Consider the following 22,506-nt stretch of genomic DNA (forward strand, 5'->3'; position numbering starts at 1 on the left):
GTGCACACTGGGATATGCGCCGTTCGTAAAAACGTCAATCACGTCGGGTCACCAATCATTTACATAAAACACGCGCCCCCCCCCCCCCCTTCATCATTTGAATTACGCACGCTTACGCCAGCCCCATTTACGCTACGCCGCCGTAACTTAGTAGGCAAGTGCTTTGTGAATACAGCACTTGCCTCTCTGACTTACGGCGGCGTAAATACGATACGATGCGCCGTCCTACCTGAATCTAGCTATAAGTGTTTTATTTAAATTTTAAAGTTGAATTTAAAGTTGAATTTATTACAAATAGCTGCGTGAGCAAGGGGCAGAGACCGCTCACAGGGAGCTGACGGGGGGGGCAGGTTAGGACAGGACAGAGGAGTGCTGTGAATGACGGCGGTGCAAAATCTGACCACGGTGTCAGGGCTCAGCAGCCATTTTAAACGAAGGTCCGTTTACAGGGGGAGGGCATTGCCAGGCACTGTGCAGCTCAACCTACTGGCTACCATGCACAGCTGCACCAGATTCTGCACTCTCCAGCAAAATCAACCCCCATAGTATGGCCTATCCCACCACCTCCTACGTTAGATTTTGATAGCTGGTACAAATAGGTACATGAATGTGACACACCCAACAATTTCAGTGCAGAGCGTCTACAAAACTCTTTATGAATTCCTCCCATACTTTTCAATCAACTGCGTCACAGAAAAAGCCGCCACAGGCCAAGTTGTACTCAGCCATAGTGTTGTGGAGAAACCTTTACAGTAAAAAGACAAGACTTAAAGAAACAAATAATGGATTTTATTGTAGTAGAAAGGAACAATGTGTGTATTCCTTCGTTTTCAGGAGTTAGAGAGAAGTTATTTTATACAGAAGTACTTGAGTTACTCTAATAAATATTGTCCATTTTTTAAAACATCTCTCACTATGAGAAGGACAGATTGGATGGAGTGTTGGAAGGGGCGATGATGCCGCTGGACAAAGCCCCCAATACAAGAACACCCTCCGGGATATAACCGGTTTGTTTTTTGACCCAGCATAGAATGAAATGCTTTCTTCCTATAAAACATTTTCCCAGAAACATAAAATAGTACATAGATGTCAGGACACCTAGGTTTTAGAATGACATGTTAATGACCTTTAAATGACTTTATATATACAGTATATACACACATTTAGATAAGATTTAGAGTCTTTTTCACTGCAAATATGATATCCTTTACTTGGGGTGAGCAGTTTTCTTCCAAGGTCTTGGCATAAGGCATGGGAACATCCGCTCCAGTTACACGGAACACAGGAGAATCCAGGTAATTGAATGCAGGACCTAGAAAAGATAAATAAATAACTTAAGAAAAGACAAATGACTGACATAACAATGTAAATGGCAAGAAAAGGAGAACAAAACAAAAAATAAAAACACACAAGTGGGGTGTGGGGAATGGTTAGAACCCCAGTTAGTTTTTTTCATAACTATTTGGGTCTCTGCAAGCATGATGATTTTTTCCTCACTTCCTGTCCTGCTGACAATGTTTTACCAGACAGGAAGCTACAGGAACTCTCCAACAGAACACAGACATTAAAAACAATTTTCTTTTGTAAAGTATGGTAAGGCTAGAACCTCTGTCAAATATTTTTCTGTGTAGCTGTTGCAACCTTTTCCTGTACCAGTAAGCCAGGGTAAGGGACTTGAAAATAAAAAACTTTTTTTTTTTTTTATTGGCAGGACAGACCCCAATGGTCCCTCCACCCTGTCAGCAGTAATGTACAGAGCCACACATGACATGCACAGTGCCAGCTCAGAGTTCATTTACGGCTCCCACTGTGTGCCATGGTGAAGTGACATCTGCACATGAAGACGGGACCGAGTCTCGGTTCATACTAATGCAATGTGGGAAGCGCAGAGAGTCCTGTACATTTCCCACACTGCATTGAAATTGCACTCTGTCCATGTGATCTGCTGTGGGTGTCAATGTTAAATTAATGACACCCTTAAAAAACAGCTTGCAGAATGAACAGATTCAGGTGGACGCAGTGTAATACGAGCCATACAAAAATTAATGTCTCAGATCGCACTGCACAGACATTGCATGCGATTTGCATTCACAGGAATGAGGCCTGATCCATATGCGAATCACTTGCATCCCGCACCACACAAATGTGAACCCAGACTCCAGCAGCCAAAAAGCGAGAAGATGGAAGGAAGCCTGGGGGAGAAGATGGAAGGAAGCCTGGGGGAGAAGATGGAAGGAAGCCTGGGGGAGAAGATGGAAGGAAGCCTGGGGGAGAAGATGGAAGGAAGCCTGGGGGAGAAGATGGAAGGAAGCCTGGGGGAGAAGATGGAAGGAAGCCTGGGGGAGAAGATGGAAGGAAGCCTGGGGGAGAAGATGGAAGGAAGCCTGGGGGAGAAGATGGAAGGAAGCCTGGGGGAGAAGATGGAAGGAAGCCTGGGGGAGAAGATGGAAGGAAGCCTGGGGGAGAAGATGGAAGGAAGCCTGGGGGAGAAGATGGAAGGAAGCCTGGGGGAGAAGATGGAAGGAAGCCTGGGGGAGAAGATGGAAGGAAGCCTGGGGGAGAAGATGGAAGGAAGCCTGGGGGAGAAGATGGAAGGAAGCCTGGGGGAGAAGATGGAAGGAAGCCTGGGGGAGAAGATGGAAGGAAGCCTGGGGGAGAAGATGGAAGGAAGCCTGGGGGAGAAGATGGAAGGAAGCCTGGGGGAGAAGATGGAAGGAAGCCTGGGGGAGAAGATGGAAGGAAGCCTGGGGGAGAAGATGGAAGGAAGCCTGGGGGAGAAGATGGAAGGAAGCCTGGGGGAGAAGATGGAAGGAAGCCTGGGGGAGAAGATGGAAGGAAGCCTGGGGGAGAAGATGGAAGGAAGCCTGGGGGAGAAGATGGAAGGAAGCCTGGGGGAGAAGATGGAAGGAAGCCTGGGGGAGAAGATGGAAGGAAGCCTGGGGGAGAAGATGGAAGGAAGCCTGGGGGAGAAGATGGAAGGAAGCCTGGGGGAGAAGATGGAAGGAAGCCTGGGGGAGAAGATGGAAGGAAGCCTGGGGGAGAAGATGGAAGGAAGCCTGGGGGAGAAGATGGAAGGAAGCCTGGGGGAGAAGATGGAAGGAAGCCTGGGGGAGAAGATGGAAGGAAGCCTGGGGGAGAAGATGGAAGGAAGCCTGGGGGAGAAGATGGAAGGAAGCCTGGGGGAGAAGATGGAAGGAAGCCTGGGGGAGAAGATGGAAGGAAGCCTGGGGGAGAAGATGGAAGGAAGCCTGGGGGAGAAGATGGAAGGAAGCCTGGGGGAGAAGATGGAAGGAAGCCTGGGGGAGAAGATGGAAGGAAGCCTGGGGGAGAAGATGGAAGGAAGCCTGGGGGAGAAGATGGAAGGAAGCCTGGGGGAGAAGATGGAAGGAAGCCTGGGGGAGAAGATGGAGTGCCCAACACTGACAGTGCAGCCCTGGAGAGCTTCCTTTGTCAGGTTAAATCTGTCATATTGTGGGGGGCGTGGCCTGGCAGGCAATGGAGTGAGACGTGCGGAGACAGAGCTCCTCTTGCAATAGATCCTGACTAATAGATTGCACGCATATTCTGGGTCTTTAAACCGTGCTGACACCGGCTGGAAGGTCCGGGGAGCAGAGAGCGAATGTCGCCGCCAAAGAAACCATCCTCAGCGGTCGACAAGCTGGCTAAATTCCGGCATGAAGGAGGCGAGGACCAGGCCAAAGATGGCGCCGGCGAGGAGCGTGGGGAGGACCGCCAGGCCGCTGACACGGCGAAGGTGCTGGAAGCGATCGCAGCGCTACAGGGCACCTTAACAACAAAGATTGATGAGGTCAAAATAGATATATCTCTAATGAGACAGGACCTAGCCACAGTGAGAGACAGGGTCACAGAAGCAGAGACCCGGATAGGAGCAGCAGAGGACATTCTGCACCCCTTACAGCAGGAAACGGAGGAATTAAAGCGCCAAATGTACCAGCTCCATGCACATCAGGACGAAATGGAGAACAGACTCCGCCGCTGTAATTTGCGATTCATTGGTTTACCAGAGAGAGCAGAGGGCAGAGAACCAGCCGACTACCTGGAAAACCTCATCACAACATATGGAAGAGAAGCGTTCTCAGTGATGTTTGCGGTGGAAAGGGCGCATAGGATACCAGCTAAGCCCCCACCTGAAGGAGCACCCCCCCGCACGTTTATCGCAAAGTTTCTGAACTTCAGAGACACCATTATGCGGTTATCCAGAGAGAAGGGGAATATCAAGCTGGGAAATGGCCACGTGGCGGTCTTTCCGGACTTCTCCAGTGAAGTTCAGAAGAAAAGGGCGCAATTTCAGGAAGTGAAACGCAGACTCCGGGTGCTGCACATCAGATACTCCATGCTGTTTCCTGCCCGCCTGAGAGTGGAGGAAGATGGAAAAGCACAGTTTTTTGACACACCTGCTGCGGCCGTAGCATGGATGGATCGGAAGGGAAGGCAGGAATGGTCCTGTAAATGAGCGATCGTGAGTACACCTGAGGTGGGGAGGAGGGGGAGGAATGGACACATACTACCACAAGGGGGGCCCCAAAGTCATGGATAGTAGCGGGACAAGACAGTGTTACTGTGCAGACACCCCTGGGACACGAGACACCTTGCTCTCTTTCCAGCCCCCCCTCTCCCCTATGGCTTGTTTCCACCATGTAGTGTCTGCACAGCCGGACTGATCTGATGGTGGTCCCCCACTTTACCTCCCCCCCGGGCCCGGGGGGGAAGACCGAGTCCCCCATATTTCCACACCTTTAGACACAGGCTTGGACTAGGGACAAGAGCCGCAAGCTGGATGCTCAGACGTATACACTGTTTGTTGGAAAGAGACTGAGATATAATGTGAAGCCTGATGCACCGAATCCTCTAGTGCAAGAGGAGCCCAGGCCTAATGTTTGCCTGGGATCACTGATCTCCCACGTGTTAGATCCACACCTGGATCAGTGGACAATCGTCCCCATGGAAAAGTTTGAAGTAACGTCCTTATACACAGAAGCAAGAAATGTGCCTCCAGCTGGAGTTCAAAGCTGGATGTTTTTTGAGACAGTTTGGTTTATTTTGTTCGGGGATCAAATGCCTGCACCAGGTTTGGGGGGTGCTGGGCTGGGAGGGGGGAAGGTTGCCTACGGGCGGAGCCACCGTTGTGGCCCACAAAGGGTAAGGTTGGGTTCTATGTATTATGGAGATGTGCAAGGTGGGAAGCAGGGGTGCTGGAGGAGGATGGATATGCTTGGGAGTCAAAGGCAGATGCAATTGGTCAGTGAACTGTGGGGTAGACCGAGACGGTTTAGAAATGTATTTGAGATGCAGACATGACAACAATTAAATTTCTGACATGGAACGTCAGAGGGGTGAGAGACAAAATTAAAAGAACGGCTGTTCTCGCATATCTGAAAGCACAGAAAGCTAACGTAATTGCCCTAACCGAGACGCATGTTACAGGCCATCTGCAGGCGGCATTGAAGCGTCCATGGATTGGCTGGGCATACCACAGCACACATACCAGTTTTTCCAGAGGTGTGTCATTGCTGGTGACTAAGGCCACCCCATTTGAGCTTGTAACACTGCAGTCTGATCAGCAGGGGAGGCATCTGTTTATGAATGTATTAATTGGGGGAGTCCCTATGGTGTTGATAATATGCTATATCCCCCCTCCATACAGCTCTGAGGTCGTAATAGAAGGCTTGGAATTTATGGCCAGACACCAGAATATCCCGGCTGTGTGGATGGGGGATTTTAATATGACCATGGATCCATACATGGATCGCCCTAAGGGTGTAGAGGGGAGAGTGGGAGTTATTAGACAGACCAGACTAAGTAGACTTTTCCAGGAATTTGCGTTAGTAGACGTTTGGAGACAGAGAAACCCGGAAGTTCGGGCGTATACATGCCACTCGGCGAGCTACGCAACCATGTCCCGCATAGACTATGTCCTTATGTCAAAACCCTTGATGCCGAGAGTGACAGGGGCAGGCTTTGCTCCTCGAGCCCTCTCGGACCACTCCCCGTGCTGGGTACAGATGTCCCTGCTGGGGGTGGCTCCCGAGAGGATATGGAGACTAAATCCCTACTGGCTGACAGCCCTGACAGACCAAGATAGTGTGACCAGGGAACTGACATTCTATTTTATGGAGGGGCGAGATGCTACCTGGATAAATGGGCATTGGGATGCATTTAAACTACATGCACGTAGGATCCTAGACAACAGGATTAATAGGCTTAAAGCTTCCTCGAAGGCGGTGGTTTCCATGTCTGAGAAAGCGTTGCGGGATCTGGAGGGGACCTATAATACGCAGCCATCTCTAGAAAACCTCACTAAGGTTAAGCTACAATCCAGGGTGGTATCACAACTACTTATGGAAAAGGCTAAACAGCGGGTATTCTTTAACAAGACCAGGATATACGAACATGGAGAAAAAGCAGGGAAGATGCTGGCATATCTGGCGCACATGGAGGATAGGCCTCCGGTGGTGGTGTCTTTGATGGAGCCGGACGGCTCAGTGATCACAGACCCCCCGAAGGTGGCAGATAGATTCAAAGATTTTTATGGGGATCTATATAAATCGCAGTGTCAAAACACACCAGCGGAAATTAGAAACTACTTACATAGATTGCAGTTCCCCAAACTCAACTCAGAACAAGCTAAATTATTGGAAGCCCCGGTTACAACGCAAGACATAGATAATGCAGTATCGCAACTGGCCAAATCTAAGGCGCCGGGACTAGACGGCCTACCATTGGAGTTCTATGCCACTTACTCAGAGGTCCTAATCCCTAAACTGAAGGAATTGTTCCATTCCATCTTTGAACTGGAGAAGCTCCCTTCTTCCATGCAGGAGGCCCAGATCATAGTGCTACCGAAACCGGGCAAGGATCCGCAATACCCAGAGTCATACAGACCTATATCCCTGTTGCCAGTGGATATTAAGATCCTAGCCAAGGTACTGGCCAATAGACTAAATGAGGTTATTCTTTCCCTAGTGCACCCGGATCAGACCGGGTTCATGCCGGGGAAGAATACAGCAATGAACATACGTAGACTATTTATGAATATCCAAGCTCAACACGATAATACGGGGACGAGAGTAGTAGTGGCGCTAGACACGGCCAAGGCCTTCGACTCAGTCGAATGGCCATACCTGTGGGAATGCCTAAGGTGCTTTGGATTCGGACCAAACTTTATAAAATGGGTGCGGCTTCTGTACCAGACCCCCAGGGCCAGGGTTTACGTTAATGGCTGGCTCTCGGATCATATATCCCTGGAGAGGGGTACGAGACAGGGATGCCCCCTGTCTCCACTGTTGTATGCCCTTGCTGCAGAACCCCTAGCTATCGCAATACGGATGAGCCCAGAGGTCATTGGACTTAGAAAGGCGACACATGGGAAAAGATAGGACTATATGCCGATGATACGGTCCTATATTTAGCTGACCAGGGCCCATCACTAACAGCGGCATTAAACATCATAGAGGAGATAGGAAGATTCTCAGGGCTCAAAATAAACTGGGATAAATCCAAGATCCTCCCACTAGATCAGTTCCCTCCGTCAAAGACCCAATCGGAAATGCCACTACAAAGGGTAGCGGAGGTTAAGTATTTGGGAGTTATGGTCACCAAAAATCTACAGGAGTATGTGTCCCTTAATATAGACCCTCTATTTGAAATTATAAAATCCAGAACACAGGCATGGGCGAGACTACCTCTGGGGGTCATGGGAAGAATCAATCTAGTCAAGATGATCTTACTACCCAAAATTTTATACATGATATGGCACGCTCCTCTATATATCCCACTGAAGATATTCAAACAGATGGAGGCAATACTAAATTCCTTTGTATGGGGATCTGGCAGACACAAACTGGCATGGCATGTACTTAAAAATCCAACGGCGGAGGGGGGTTGCTCTCTACCAGATATCCAGGACTACTATGTAGCAGCTCAACTCTCTCACCTCTATCATTATAATACAGTTGAGTCGGGGAGATACAGATCGCTGGTCTGTAATAAGCCGGGAGGGGTGTTTCACACCCCCTGCCAGGCGATATTCAGAAGAGGACAGGGAGGCTGTAAGACATCACAGTTTGGAGCCGGTATGCTAATACACCTTCAAAAGATATGGGACATAGCACTTAAAAAGCAACATAGGACACATGTGCACTCGCACACGCCGCTGTGGCTAAATGGAGGCATGACCGAATTGACTTCAGTACCAGACCCACAGATCTGGGCAGCATATGGGGTTCTATATCTCTCCCAGATCCTAACAGAAAATGGGGTCAAGCCCTTTTCGGTGGTGAGGAGGGAGTTCTCCCTTCCACAACAGTTCTTCTTCAGATACCTGCAACTCAGGCACGCAATTAGCAAACAAATGGCATCGGCAGCGGTGGACCTGAGTGTCTCACCAGTGCTGGGCATCATATTTGGAGCCGACCCGACCAAGCTCATATCCAACTTATACTATGCCATCAGGCAAAGTAAAGTAAACGGAATAATCCAGGCAGCAAGAATACAGTGGGAGCAGGATGTGGGCCCCATCGAGTCAGAGGAATGGGGGGAAATTCTGGAGGGAGTGAAGACCGCATCTCCCAAGCTCTCTGACAGACTGACGCAACTGTATATAATACACCGAGCATACCTGACGCCACTGAGAATGACAAAATTCCAACCCACGAGAAGCCCACTATGCCCCATGTGTCTATTGATGGAGGGCACCTTCTACCATTTAATATGGCAGTGTTCCGACATGCAGGCATACTGGTTACAAGTGACGCAATTCCTGCATGACAATATGGGATCACCAGTGGGCATGGACCCAAGACTGTGCCTACTGGGCCTAATACCAGACGTTGAGGTTGACAAATACCAGTCCATATTTATACAGGAATCACTGTTTGTCGCAAGAAAAGTGGTAGCCAAGACATGGTTGCGAGCAATGGCTCCATCCTTACGGGATTGGAAGAAGGAAATAAATGCTGTATTGCCCTACAGGAAAATGATATATAAACATAGGGGCCGTCCACAAAAATTCTCTAGTGTATGGGACAGGTGGTTAGAGGATGGGGAAACGTGCACAGTATAACCCAGGAGTAATACAGGGAAGGAAGTGGGCGAAGAAGAAAATGTATGACCACTGCATATTAGAAATTACGAAAAGGGATCCCTCATGTAAGATATGGCAATGGCGATTGTAATAAAGTTAGGTATACATACCTGGAACATATTGTCAAGGCGGAAGGCCTTGAATTCAGAATGCTTATGTTGTAAGTCAGGAGGAAATGTAACTCCTGTATTGTATGACCTGTACACCTTGAACACATCTCAATAAACTTGTTTTTTGAAGTAAAAAAAAATCTGTCATATTGTGCCAGTATGCTGTGCAGATTACAGCATTAACACTGCAGGGGCCCCTTTGTTTAATTCCAGGTAGTGCATATGTATAGATTAGTTTGGGAGGATGGAGATATTGTCAAATCCACATCCAAGATCATTCATAATTCATCAACAGGTACATTTGACCTGCAGCTGACCTCCAGACGTGCGTCAGATGCACTTTGCATTTCCATAGAACCGTTAAGAAATCCAAAACCTGTCTGATGTTGTAATCCCTCCCTACTTTATCCAAAACTAGAAAAAAAAAAAAAAAAAGTTTTTGGCTCAACATACACCTTAAGGGCAACTAACTTAATGTAATGCCTTGCACCTAGATTACCCCATTTGTGCCCAAGGGTAAAACAAATCGAAAAATGCCCAAGCACAATTTTGCAACTTTGACATGTGATATGTTACAGTTTTTTTTACCAACACAACTACTTTGTGCATCCAACTGAATTTCTTTCCCTTAGGACAAATTGGGCTTTTTATTTAGTGGTAAATGGTAATGGCTCCTTTTATTATTATTAATATCATAATAATAATAATAATAATAATAATAATAATAATAATAATATCACAGATAAACTGGCCCAACAAAAATAATGATTTTTGCTACTACCAAAGAACACCCCAAAATGATTCTCCTGATAATCACAGCCATACCACATACAGTGGGGACATTTTTTGATCCCCCTGAAGATATTGCAAGTTTGCCCACTTAGAAAAAAATTACGAGTCTATAGTTTTTATCATAGGTGTATTTTAAACGGAGACAGAATATCGACCAAAAAAACCTGCAAAAAAACAAAACAAAACAAAAAAAAAAACATAAAACAAACACTATAAATTGAATTGCAGTTCAGCTAGTAAATTAAGTAATTGATTTTGATACCCCCCCTATCTCTGCAAGGATAGTAAACACTACAATGTCTCTCATCTATTCAGAGATATTTAAAAAAAAAAAAAAAAAAAACACACAAACCCTTGATGCCAAGCTTTACGCCAGCTGGTATAGATAGCGGGACCATGACATGTATAGGAGACTTTTTCAGAGACATGCAAATACACATCTTTATTGTAGTCTTACCTTCCATAATCCTGGCACAGATTTCAGCTCCTACACCAAACTGAGGCCACCCTCCCTCTATTGTGACCAGATGGTTGGTCTTCACAACGCTGGCTTCGATCGTTTCAATGTCCATTGGTCGGATTGTGCGCAAGTTGATAACCTACAAAAGGACAAAGATTTTGTTTCAAGTTTAAGGCTTCATGCACACAGGACATTTTATTCACCTTTCCTAGACGCCAGCAGCGTTTTTGCAGAGAGAAAAAAAAAAAAAAAGTCTGATGTTTGTAAAAAAAAAAAAAAAAGAAAAAAAAATGTAAGCTTTTACAGGCATAATTTATTCTGGACAGTGAAATTAATGCTCAAGCACAAGCTTTTAGGTGCATTTATAAGCAGCAAGTGTTTTTTCTGCCCAAACTCTGCTGCTCCTGGACGCACCGGCAATTGTTTTTTTCCTGCCTCTACAAGCTCCTGCCATTAAAAGCCTATGTGTGCTTGGACACACCGACTAACAGGAAGGGGTGTTTAGATGCAGGGAAAAAACACCACACACGCCAGATGCCCCTATAAGCAGCCGTTCCAAGAATGTACACTCTAAAGAGCAGGGCCCTCCTGTATTGAATTATATTGCAACTGTACTGTCTGCCCTCACATCGTAAAGAGCTGCACAACTGTTAGCTCTATATAAATCTTAAAAAAAAAATGTATATTAATATATATATATATATATATATATATATATATATATATATCTCTCTCTTTATTCAGAAACCACAGTCCACAAACACAGATTGGATCAGTTGATACATCTCAGCCTATAAGGCCTTCATTGTAACTACATTTAGACACAAAACGTTGAAATATATAGTGGCTCTACAGATCACAAGCGCCATCCATTAATTGTCCTAAATGATTGTAAGCAATTGAAAATAGACAAAGAAAATCTCTTATAGTATCTACTAGGGAGTCCCATGTGTGAGTCACCAATGTTCACAAACTACATAATAAATGATAAATAATGTAATGCAAATTAAGAATGCTTTCAGACATAAAAGTGTTAATAGTTTATCTTTAACAAAATTGAAAGTAAATGAACAGAAGAGAAGTCCAAATCAGAATTTGGTGAGACTCCTCTATGGCTTCAAACAGCATCAATACTTCTAGGTGCGCAGGAATTCGATAGGTTGTTCCAAACATCTTGGAGAACACAGGCTGCTGCCTCAAACCCTTCAGTCTTATTACAGTCCGAGTAACCTGATATCAGAAGTTTATTACTAATACAAATTTTTCTAGTAAAAAAAGTCCCCCCCCCCCCTTCAATTACAATACTATTCTATGACCCATTGACTAAAATTTGCAATGCATCACTTACTGTATATTTGATAAGCAATATTCTCTTGTACCACCATATTTTTCTAAATAAAAAGTTTGTATACAAAAATCCTTCAGCCTTTCCATGTAACCCATGACAGGCTTGATGTTGAGATCAGGGCTCTGTGGGGGCAAACTATCTTCTTGTTCTTTACACTATTTCTGGTTTCCCTTTTATGTATTTTTTTTAATAGTTTCCAAGCATAGGACGTGGAATCAAGGCTTTGCATGAAAACATAGGAACTGGGGTGCAAAAAAAAAAAAAAAAAATGGCAGCAGGTGCTCCGGACCGAGGAGTCAAAAGGTGAAATATTTGGTTGTAGCAGGAGGCAGTTTCTCCAGAAGGGATGAAGAGCGGTACAATAATAAGTGTCTGCAGGGAAGAGTGAAGCATGGTGGAGGTTCCTGCAGGTTTGGGGCTGCATTTCTGCAAATGGAGTTGGAGATCTGGTCAGGACAATGGTGAGAAATACAGTCAGATACTTATCCATCATGATATACTATTAGGGAGGTGTGTGAATGACCCCAACTGTATTCTGCAGCAGAATAATGACCCCAATCATACAGTCAATGTCATTAGAAACTGTCTGCACCGTAAAGAACAAGGAGTCTGTCTGGGATTACGTGAAAAGACACAAGGATCTGAGGCAGCCGACATCCACAGAAGATCTGTGGTTAGTTGTCCATGTTTGGACCCCATCTGCCGAGTTCCTTCAAAAAAATAAATAAAAAAGTTTGCATGTGTACCTAGAAGAGTTGATGCCGTTTTAAAGGCAAAAGGGTGAACACACCAAATACTGGATTTGAATTTCTCTTCCATTCATTTACTTTCAATTTTGTTAATTGATAAGAAGAAACTATAAACACCATTTCTGAAAGTATTCTTAAAGTGTTACTAAACCCACAGCAGTAAGATCAGTCTGTATATGCAGCAAACCATGCTCGTTATACAAACTATCTTTTGCCATCTGTAAAAAGGCTGTTTGATCCGGTCTTCTCTGATCCTCCTTTTTCCACAGTTCCCAATCCATCTGGATAGTACAGAGAATAGGGGACAAGCTGCACATGCTCGGTTTGGCATGTATTGCTAGAGTTTTATTTTTTTGGGGAGAGTGCATGTGATCAGCACAGGGGCAATCAGTGGGTCAGGGGTCATGCAGCCTCATAGGACAGTCAGAGGAGAACAAAAACTCCAAGCTTTAACCGGACACTGATAGAAATCACAAGACTGCTCAAACTGCTGATGAGGGAAAAAAAAAAAAAAAAAAAAAAGTATTTTAGCAGTTTACCGTATTTATCGGCGTATACCGCTCACTTTTTTGCCCTGAAAATCAGGGCAAAATCGTGGGTGCGCGGTATATGCCGATACCCGCGCCGAGTTTTGAATACTGCGCCGACATATACCGAGCAGTCTCGGCAACTTCCGCGCTCACGTCCTGGACGTACAGGACGTCAGCGCGGGTAGCCGAGCATTGCCGACAATACACGAGTGTCAGAGAGCAGTACACTCGTGTATTGTCGGCAATGCTTGGCTACCCGTGCTGACGTCCTGTACGTCCAGGACGTGAGCGCGGAAGTTGCCGAGACTGCCCGACTATACCCGAGTGTACTGCGCTCGGTATATGTCGGCACGGGAAACGAGCGAGGACGCCGGACCCGCCGAAGAGGACACCCGAAGCCGCAGAAGGACGCCGGACGCGACGAGGCCGCTGATGGACGACGCGCAAGACACCAAAACTAAGTACAAAAAAAAAAAAAATTTCCACAGGATTCGGGGTCACTTTAGGGGTGCGCGTTATACCGCGATAAATACGGAATTTACTAAAATAATTGCAATTCCATGTTCGGTGTACAGTGGGAGACCATATCTAGTGAATGCAGGCTCCTGGATTTAGTAACACTTAATTTTACAGCATTTTTTTCACAGAACTGTATATACATTTTTAGAAATGAACCTTTAGGTTATAATAAACGCTTATAAAAATACTCATTTATGCAGATAGTGTTATGTTCTTACCTCACAATCAATTCCTTCCTTAGCCAGCACATTGGCAGCCTCTATACAGTGACCCACAGGACGAGAGTGAGCGACCACAGTGATCTGACTGCCTGTAGATACAGCAAAGACATGTAATACATACAATGTATACAGTGCTTTCTTTGTTAGCACTGCTCATGCCTAGACTTCCAAACCAATAGCAACCTCCCCCCTTCACACTGATCCAAATGAAACCTCCAGTCCAAGCTGAGACAGCGATCTCCCCGCCGATTGCAAGAAAGGGAGCTGGCTTCAGTGCACCAGAAATGCAAGAGCATTATCAAAAGAAGAAAAGGCGCCACATTTATCTACATACTAATGCACTGCGCTGGTGAGCGGCACCTTTTCTCTTTGATAATCCCTCCCATCACATGACTGCAAATGGAAACTACTGTAAATGCACACAGACAGTGGGGTTACAATCCAGCAGTTTCCACGTCTGATCTGGTGAGATTTTTCTACTAGCACTAGCAGGAATAAGAGGTAGGGAGCAGATAAAGGCTGTGGCTAGAACATTCAGGGCTCATTAACACTTGCTTTATACACACACACACACACACACACACACACACAATTTCTCCAAAGTGAAGCTAAAGCCTCTTAAAAGCCGCAGGTGCTTCAAACAAGCTTTGTCAATTCTAGGGAGGCTTTACTGCCCCACTAAAGCGACATGGGTTATAATTTTTGAAGTGAAGTCAAAGCAAATGCAAGGTAACCATTTTATTTAGTGAAGGGGCTTGGACCAAGTCTGTCCGAAGCCTTGTTTTAAAGCAACTGTAAACTAGCCCCTAAATGTAAAATATACATAAGAAAAAAAAAAAAAAAGTCTTATGAGAAAACGCTACTTTGAATATATCTTGTACAGACTGCAAGCATGTGCCTAGTATATCAACACATTAAAGCGCCTAACGCTTCAACATGCTTTTATAATGTGTTTCTGATGCTTTGGTGGTGTGTGTGTGTCACACACACACACACACACACACAATTTCTCCAAAGCAAAGCTCAATCTGAATATAAAGACTCTGAAAAGCTGCAGGTGCTTCAAGTGAGCTTTGTCATAGACTTCTATGGAGGCTTTGAAGCACCACTAAAGCGACATGGGGGAACATTTTGTAAGCAAAAGCAAGGTGTAAACAGGACTGCAAGCCAACCATTTTATTAAGTGACAGGAGCTTTGACCGACATCAAGAGAGCCAACGTGTCCAAAGCATTGTTTTGAAGCAAGTGTAAAACTAGCCCTAAGGGTGCAGTTTATGCCCATTCCCTTTACAGCCAGTGTCCAGAGTGACAGACCTGTCACTATATTTAAGGATTTATGTATATGTGTACAATAATTAACAAAAAATTAGTTACAGAGTTTATAACCCTACTGTTAAGGAAAGGTTTTGTTAATCAATGGCAGACACTGGATAACTTCCTATACAAGTATGGGGCAGAAATGGTATAAAACAACATCCAGAAAAAAAAAAAAAAAAAAAAAGAAGTTCCTACCTGGCCGTTCAATCTTTGCTTTACCAATAGGAAGAACAAAGTCTTTAGACTGAGCTTCCTCGGACAGTTCGAATGGAACACCGTACATCAGTTCATTCTCCAAAAACACAACTGTAAAGAAAGATAAATAAAAATAAAAAAGGACCTCGTTGTATTCATAAAGAGGAGTACTCGTCTGCCTGAATCCCTGTCAATCTTCTCACCTGGATTATCATCTCGGATTGCAGCTTTCAGCAGACCCTTTGCATCTTCGGCATTCCAGGGACTCACGACTTTCAGTCCTGGACAGTGCCCATACCAGGCGGCAAAGCACTGAGAGTGCTGGGCAGCCACACCGGCCGATGCTCCGTTGGGTCCCCGGAAAACGATTGGAACAGGGACGAGCCCGGCTGACATGTAATGGGTCTTAGCAGCAGAATTAATAACTTGATCAATGGCTTGCATGGAGAAGTTAAATGTCATAAACTCACATACTGGCCTCAATCCAGCCTGTAAGAATAAAGAGTTAATATACAAACATCTGCACCAAAGAAAATGGAGTTCAGTGATCTGTAAAGGACACATACCATAGCAGCACCAACCGCAATACCTGCAAATCCCATCTATAAAAAAATAAATAAAAATGTCAACATTTATACATCTGACATAGAACAACAACATTACTTTTTGTCAGCTTTTGATAAACCAGCTACACCAACGCCAACACCCCAATTCAGCAGCTGGCGCAAAGTTACAGTTCTACATAGAAGTATGAAAGGACTTCTGCCGCAGACAGCTCTTGGTTAATCTACTTGATTTTAAGAAGTGTTAATTTAACAAGCTCCCCCCCCCCCCCCAATAGTTTTCCAGGACAGCCTTCTAATGATTGATTCCTCAATCCATAAGAAACATGATCAGAAAAGCAGATAAAAGCCCCCTCTGCCAACATCTTCCATTAATGCCAAGTGGAAGAGAAACTATTTTAGCAAGAACCACGAAGCCAATGACCGAGATCTAGGAATGCCGTCCTGGAAGATTCCTGAGAAGATCCATTACTAGTGAAACATTAAAGCCCAAGTTTAGTAGGGAATAAATCAATCAGCACAAGGGACATACTTGCAATCAAGTAGGATGCGTCCCTTGTGCTCCTGTCTGCTCTGTTAGCTGACATTTTCCTTCATGGAGCTGTGAGTGTTAATAGAACGGAAGATGCTGTGACTGTCACTCCATCAAGAGTCCCTGACTACACCGCCCTTCCATTCAGAGAAGCCGTACTACAGCTCCTAAGAATGACATGTGATCTATGAATAGATGGACCTTTCCAGCAATCACCTGTCCTCCATTTATAGATCACCATTCTACTTTAGCAAAGGGAAGGACATAGTGGGGGGGGGGGGGGGGGGGGGGGCGCGCCTTTACACACAACAACCAATGAGTTTATCATTTTTTGAATATCTTGAAAATTTTCCACATTTTGTCATGTTACAACCAAAATGTAAATGTATTTTATGTAATAGACCAACACAAAGTGGCACATAATTGTCAAGTGGAAATAAATGTATTTATTTTTTTTTTTACAAATAAATATCTGAAAAAAAAAAGTGTGGCGTGCATTTGTATTCAGCCCCCTTTACTCAGATACCCCCAACTAAAAATTGGTGGAACCAATTGCCTTCAGAAGTTCCCTAATTAGTAAATAGAGTCTACCTGTGTGTAATTTAATCTCAATACAAATACAGCTGTTCTGTGAATCCCTCAGAGGTTTGTTAGAGCAGTGTTTCCCAACTCCAGTCCTCAAGGCACACCAATAGGTCATGTTTTCAGGATTTCCCTCGGATGAAACGGCTGTGGTAATTACTAAGGCAGTGAAACTGATCAAATCACCTGTGCAAAATAATGGAAAGCTTGAAAACATGACCTGTTGGTGTGCCTTGAGGACTGGAGTTGGGAAACACTGTGTTAGAGAACCTTAGTAAACAAACAGCATTATGAAGGCCAATGAACACACCGGACAGGTCAGGGATAAACGTGTGGAGAAGATAAAAGCAGAGTTCGGCTATAAAAACAATTTCCAAGCATTGAACATCTCACAGAGCACTGCTCAATCCATCATCTGAAAATGAGAGCATGAATCAGAGAAGCCAAATACTAGGCAATCTTAGAAGAAACCCTGTAAAAAAAAAAAAGACTTGAGACTGGGTGGAAGTTCATCTTTCAGGAGGATAACAACCCTAAACATACAGCTAGAGCTACAATGGAATGGTTTAGATCAAAGCATTATATATCAGAATGGGCCAGTCAAAGTCCAGACATAAATCCAATTGACAATCTGTGGCACGACTTGAAAATTGCTGTTCACAGACGCTCTCCATCCAATCTGACAGAGCTTGAGCCATTTTTCAAAGAAGAATGGGCAAAAATGTCCCTCTCTAGATGTGCAAAGATGGTAGAGACCCTCCCAAAAAAAAGACTGGCAGCTGTAATTGTAGAGAAAGGAGGTTCTACAAAGTATTGACCCAGGGGGGCTGAATACAAATGTACCCCACACTTTTCACATATTTGTAAAAGATTTTAAAAAACAAAATTTATCATTTTCCTTTCACTTCACAATTATGTGCCACTGTGTGTTGGTCTATCACATAAAATACATTTACGTGTTTGATTGTAACATGTCAAAATGTGGAAAATTTCAAGGGGTATGAATACTTTTTCAAGGCACTGTATCTGTGAACATGGCACAACTTCAGGGACTTGGAAGCACTCAGAGATGGAATCTGACCTGAGCAAAAAATGCTTTATCCAGTATACTTTTTAACACCCATTACCTCAGATATAGGAGTATCCATAACCCGTTTGTCACCATACTTCTTCCAAAGTCCCCTACTGATCTAAAATAAAAAAAAAGAGGGAGAAACATTACAGCACGTATTCTGAAATAAACACACTAAGCACTTTTTTTTTTAAGTGAACCTGAATTTAAAAAAGTGCTGAAAGAGAACACCGAGAAATGTTATTGTACCTTGAAAGATTAACCCAAGGTCTTAATTTACTCCTGGGGAAAAAAAATAAAAATAAAAACACCTTCCTGTACATACACAGCCTCATAGCTGTATATCTGCAGCTTGAAGTCACTTTGGGGTTATTTACTAAAACTGGAGAGTACGAAATCTGGTGCAGCTCCGCATAGAAACCAATCCGCTTCCATTGTCAAAGCTTAATTGAATAAGCTCAAATTAGAAGCCTATTAGTTTCTATGCACAGCTGCACCAGATTCTGAGCACTCCACTTTTAGTAAATCTGCCCCTGCCCGCTAGTCTCACAAGATTTAAAGTGAAGTTAAATCTCCCTCCATCTATTCCCCCACAGGCTTGATATAGAAGTGTGTGCCTCTGAAACGTGTTGCCAAGCTACTACCCGGAAAAGTTGCTCTGCATAGCATGCATGTGGAAAGCTGCAAGTCTGTGCTCTTTATCTTCACCCTTTTTGGGATATCATTTGTGCTATATCTTGCTCTACTATAAAAATTACTATCATTCATTGCCCCTTGTCATCCTTGGCACAGACAAACCATTGGACCTTCACTCAGTCTAAACAGAAGACTGAAATGCTTTTACCATCTAGTTCTAGTGCCTTCTGCCTGAGGTCGACTTCTGCCAGCTCTCCCAATAATGAACCTTCTCTTTGTGGCCAGTCCCGGATCCATAACTGGTTGAGCTGTACATCAAAGTTTTGTAACTTTCTAGTCATAATGCAAGCTGCTGATTGAGCGCATAGTGTCTAACATCTCTCCTTGCACCGATTCCCAGCCAGCTGTAATTTACTGCTTCTGGACTTAGACTGAACCTTATAATCTCCAATACAGTGAACATCAGAGCTCGAGTATTGACAGCTCCCCCTCACCTAGACCACACGCTGCAGATTTCTGTTATACACAGGCCAATCTGTTGGATCCTTGTTAATAGTGCACACTGCAGCCCTTTGACAGCCTCCCTGTACCCAAGTCTTCATCCAGAAATCGCTCACTACCTACTACCACTCATGGAGAAATCTGCTAGATCTCAGTCCTGCAGTTTTACACACTCCTCCCCGGTGTTTACAGCCATGACTGGCAGCCCATCTTTCCTCTGTGGCCAATTGTGGAGCCACAGCTGTGCACATGAACCAGTTCTCTGACACTATGGGGATGATTTACTAAAACTGGAGAGTGTAAAATCTGGTGCATTTCTGCATAGTAACCAATCAGCTTCCAGGTTTTATTGTCAAAGTCTAATTGAACAAGCTGAAGTTAGAAGCGGATTGGTTACCATGCACAGCTGCATAAGATTGTGACCTATCCAGATTTAGTAAATCAACCAGAGTTTGTTTACTTACGGTCCTTCTTGTGCATCATACAATTGTGAATTTTTGCAAATTATTTTGGCAATAAAACGTTCAAAAAAACAACAACACATACAGACATGTTCAGTGACAAGGATCATAGAACAGAAGGGGATCAAATCGAAAAAAAGTCACAACACTAACCGATATGATAATGCATAATGGTAACAAGTACAAATCATTCAAAGAGAAATAGGGAAGCCTGAATCACAAGCACTCCTCCATATGGAGCAGGAGGCCATGAAATGGAGATTTAACCCTGAATTTATTGATCCTTTGTGCCAGGCAATACTGTTTTTTTTCTGTATTCACTACTCTTGTCGCTAGAAAGAAAGCTTTACCCGAGGACTGTACAAGGATTTTTTAATTCAACTTATTTTTGTGGCTGTATTTCCCTCCACCTCTCTTGCGAGTTCTTGAATAATCTCCCAATAGTCATTGGGGGCAGCTCTGACATGAAGCAAGGCCCTACCTCTAACAATATAGCTGCATATACTCAGACAGTGCAGAACAAAGCATGTAATGAGGAAAAGCTTGGCTGTAGGGAAAGCAGACAATCCTGGTGATGACTAGGCCTTTGAATAAGATGCGTTTTTAGCAGTATGCGATTAAGTATATATATGGAATATAAAAAAGGTTTCCATAATGGCCAGGCTCAAAATTACCAACCAAAAAAGCACTAAACCAAAATTGATCCATCTAGCTGTATGCATTAAAAACAGAGGTTTAGTTGCATGCATTTGCAAATACCTGTGTAAGCTGCAGGCCAACATCAAGGTACTCTGTGTACTGCAGTTCTTAACTATGAATTTTAAAGTCTCCTAAAAAGGAGCACAGGTGTGCTAATCAATAGATAGGGGGCAGGTGATAACCACTATACAGGGATGGAGATGCGTTTTTTTAGTAGTGGAATAGAGTGCCTCCACAGATCTACCACCGACAGTTAATTATGCATTGTCATTTTTTGACTAGCTGACCCAGGTTGATGTGGTCCGCCCTTAGTTTGGTGGTATTTTGGTTTGGCAGGCATGTTTGGTTTCACTCTTGCATTTATTTATTTTTTCCAGTGCTCTTTTTTGCCAGACCAAGACCAACTATAGGTAGGGGTGGGTTTAGGTTATCACCTGCCTCCTATCTTTTTATTAGCACACCTGTGCTCCTTTTTAGGAGGAGACTTTAAAATTCATAGTTAGGAACTGCAGTATACAGAGTGCCTTGACGTTGGCCTGCAGCTTACACAGGTATTTGCAAATACATGCAACTAAACCTCTGTTTTTAATGCATACAGCTAGATGGATGAATTTGGTTTAGTGCTTTTTTGGTTGGTAATTTTGAGCCTGGCCATTATGGAAACATTTTTTATATTCCATATATATACTTAATCGCATACTGCTAAAAACGCATCTCATTCAAAGTCCCAAACCCTCCCCCCCTTTTTTATAGATTTACAGGGATGGAGGCCTGTGGTAGTTTTTATCATATGCCTCATCTAAAGTCCCAACCCTATCCCCCCCCCCTTTTTTCCAAGGCCTTTGACCTCTGCCTGTCTTTTTTGGCCTCAGCTTCCACAGTAGAAGTCCCCTGAAATAGGTCAATGCAAAGACATCAGTTACTATCCATATACAATAGATATGGATGATCAAACTTGGTGCCACTTTTGGGTTGATTCTGTCACAGAGCCACAAACTGTTTTATTCATCTTAGACTCCGATGTAACGGCCCGTGTAACAGGGATTTGGATTCCCAAATCCTAATACTGCCAACATGACGCCATTTCACTCACCTAGTAAGAATTTTCATTAATTATATATAATGAAGAAGTCAACTGTAGGAGTGAGGCTTGATCAGAGCCATCAATAAAAGCAAGACTTGTGGGAGATGATTGATCGCAGGGGAGGGGAGGAAATTATTGGAGATATGTTTTATGGAATTATGGGGGGTTATTTTTCCAAAGGCAAATCCACTTTGCACTACAAGTGCAAAGTGCACTTGAAAGTGCAGTCGCTGTAAATCTGAGGGGAAGATCTGAAATGAGGGGGAAGCTCTGCCGATTTGATCATCCAGTCATGTGCAAGCTAAAATTATATTTTCCTTGCATGTCCCCCTCGGATTTACAGCGACTGCACATTCAGTGCAATTTCACACTTGTAGTGCAAATCCTCTGTCAGCTTTCATTGGTTTCCAGAAACTAAAAATAAATATGTACTCTACCTTATAGGCTCCATCGTACTGTGCAACTTCCTCCCCTAGCATAAACACCCGCTCGTCTCTCTCCAGCTCTTCATCCAAAGCCTGGTTCAGAGCATCCCGAACAGTGATCTAAAACAAAATATATTTTTTCTCTGAAGAAATTTACATTTACAAAAAAACACACACACACACTAGGTAAAGAAAAATGTGTGTATATATATATATATATATATATATATATATATATATATATATATATATATATATATATATATATATATATAATTATACATCAAAGCTCCAGACATGAAAATTGGCTGAAATGGTAAATTTGCCAACTCATATGTCTGTCCCTTTTCTTTCCTGTGTGCAGCTGATTCTATAGTATGAGAACTAATGACAGCTTATTGGGGTCCATCAGAGGACACAACTGATGAATTCAAACTGGAGTAAAAGATATATTTTCCACTTTATCAGGTTAGTCTTGGTTCACACTGGTGTGTTGTGGGAAACCCTGCGATTCTGTTCACACTGACATCTACGAACCACTGGGGGCGTCCATGTAAATTTAATGACACCCCCAAATCAGGTCACAGATCGCAGTGCGAACTGTGAA

At 43.9% G+C, this 22,506-nt stretch overlaps 1 protein-coding gene across 1 annotated transcript; it reads right to left on the minus strand.

Moving 5' to 3' along the window:
- Positions 1–767: 767 nt before the first annotated feature.
- PDHB (pyruvate dehydrogenase E1 subunit beta) lies at positions 768–22,019 on the minus strand (the record flags this gene model as incomplete). Its single annotated transcript, XM_040359089.1, is given in 8 exon segments — positions 768–1,312; positions 10,463–10,604; positions 13,830–13,921; positions 15,345–15,455; positions 15,548–15,833; positions 15,911–15,946; positions 18,149–18,211; positions 21,912–22,019. Coding segments are annotated over 8 exon segments (987 nt in total), but the record flags the coding sequence as incomplete, so codon positions are not given.
- Positions 22,020–22,506: the final 487 nt, after the last annotated feature.

Source organism: Rana temporaria, chromosome 7 (assembly GCF_905171775.1).
Source record: "Rana temporaria chromosome 7, aRanTem1.1, whole genome shotgun sequence".
NCBI classification, from domain to species: domain Eukaryota; kingdom Metazoa; phylum Chordata; class Amphibia; order Anura; family Ranidae; genus Rana; species Rana temporaria.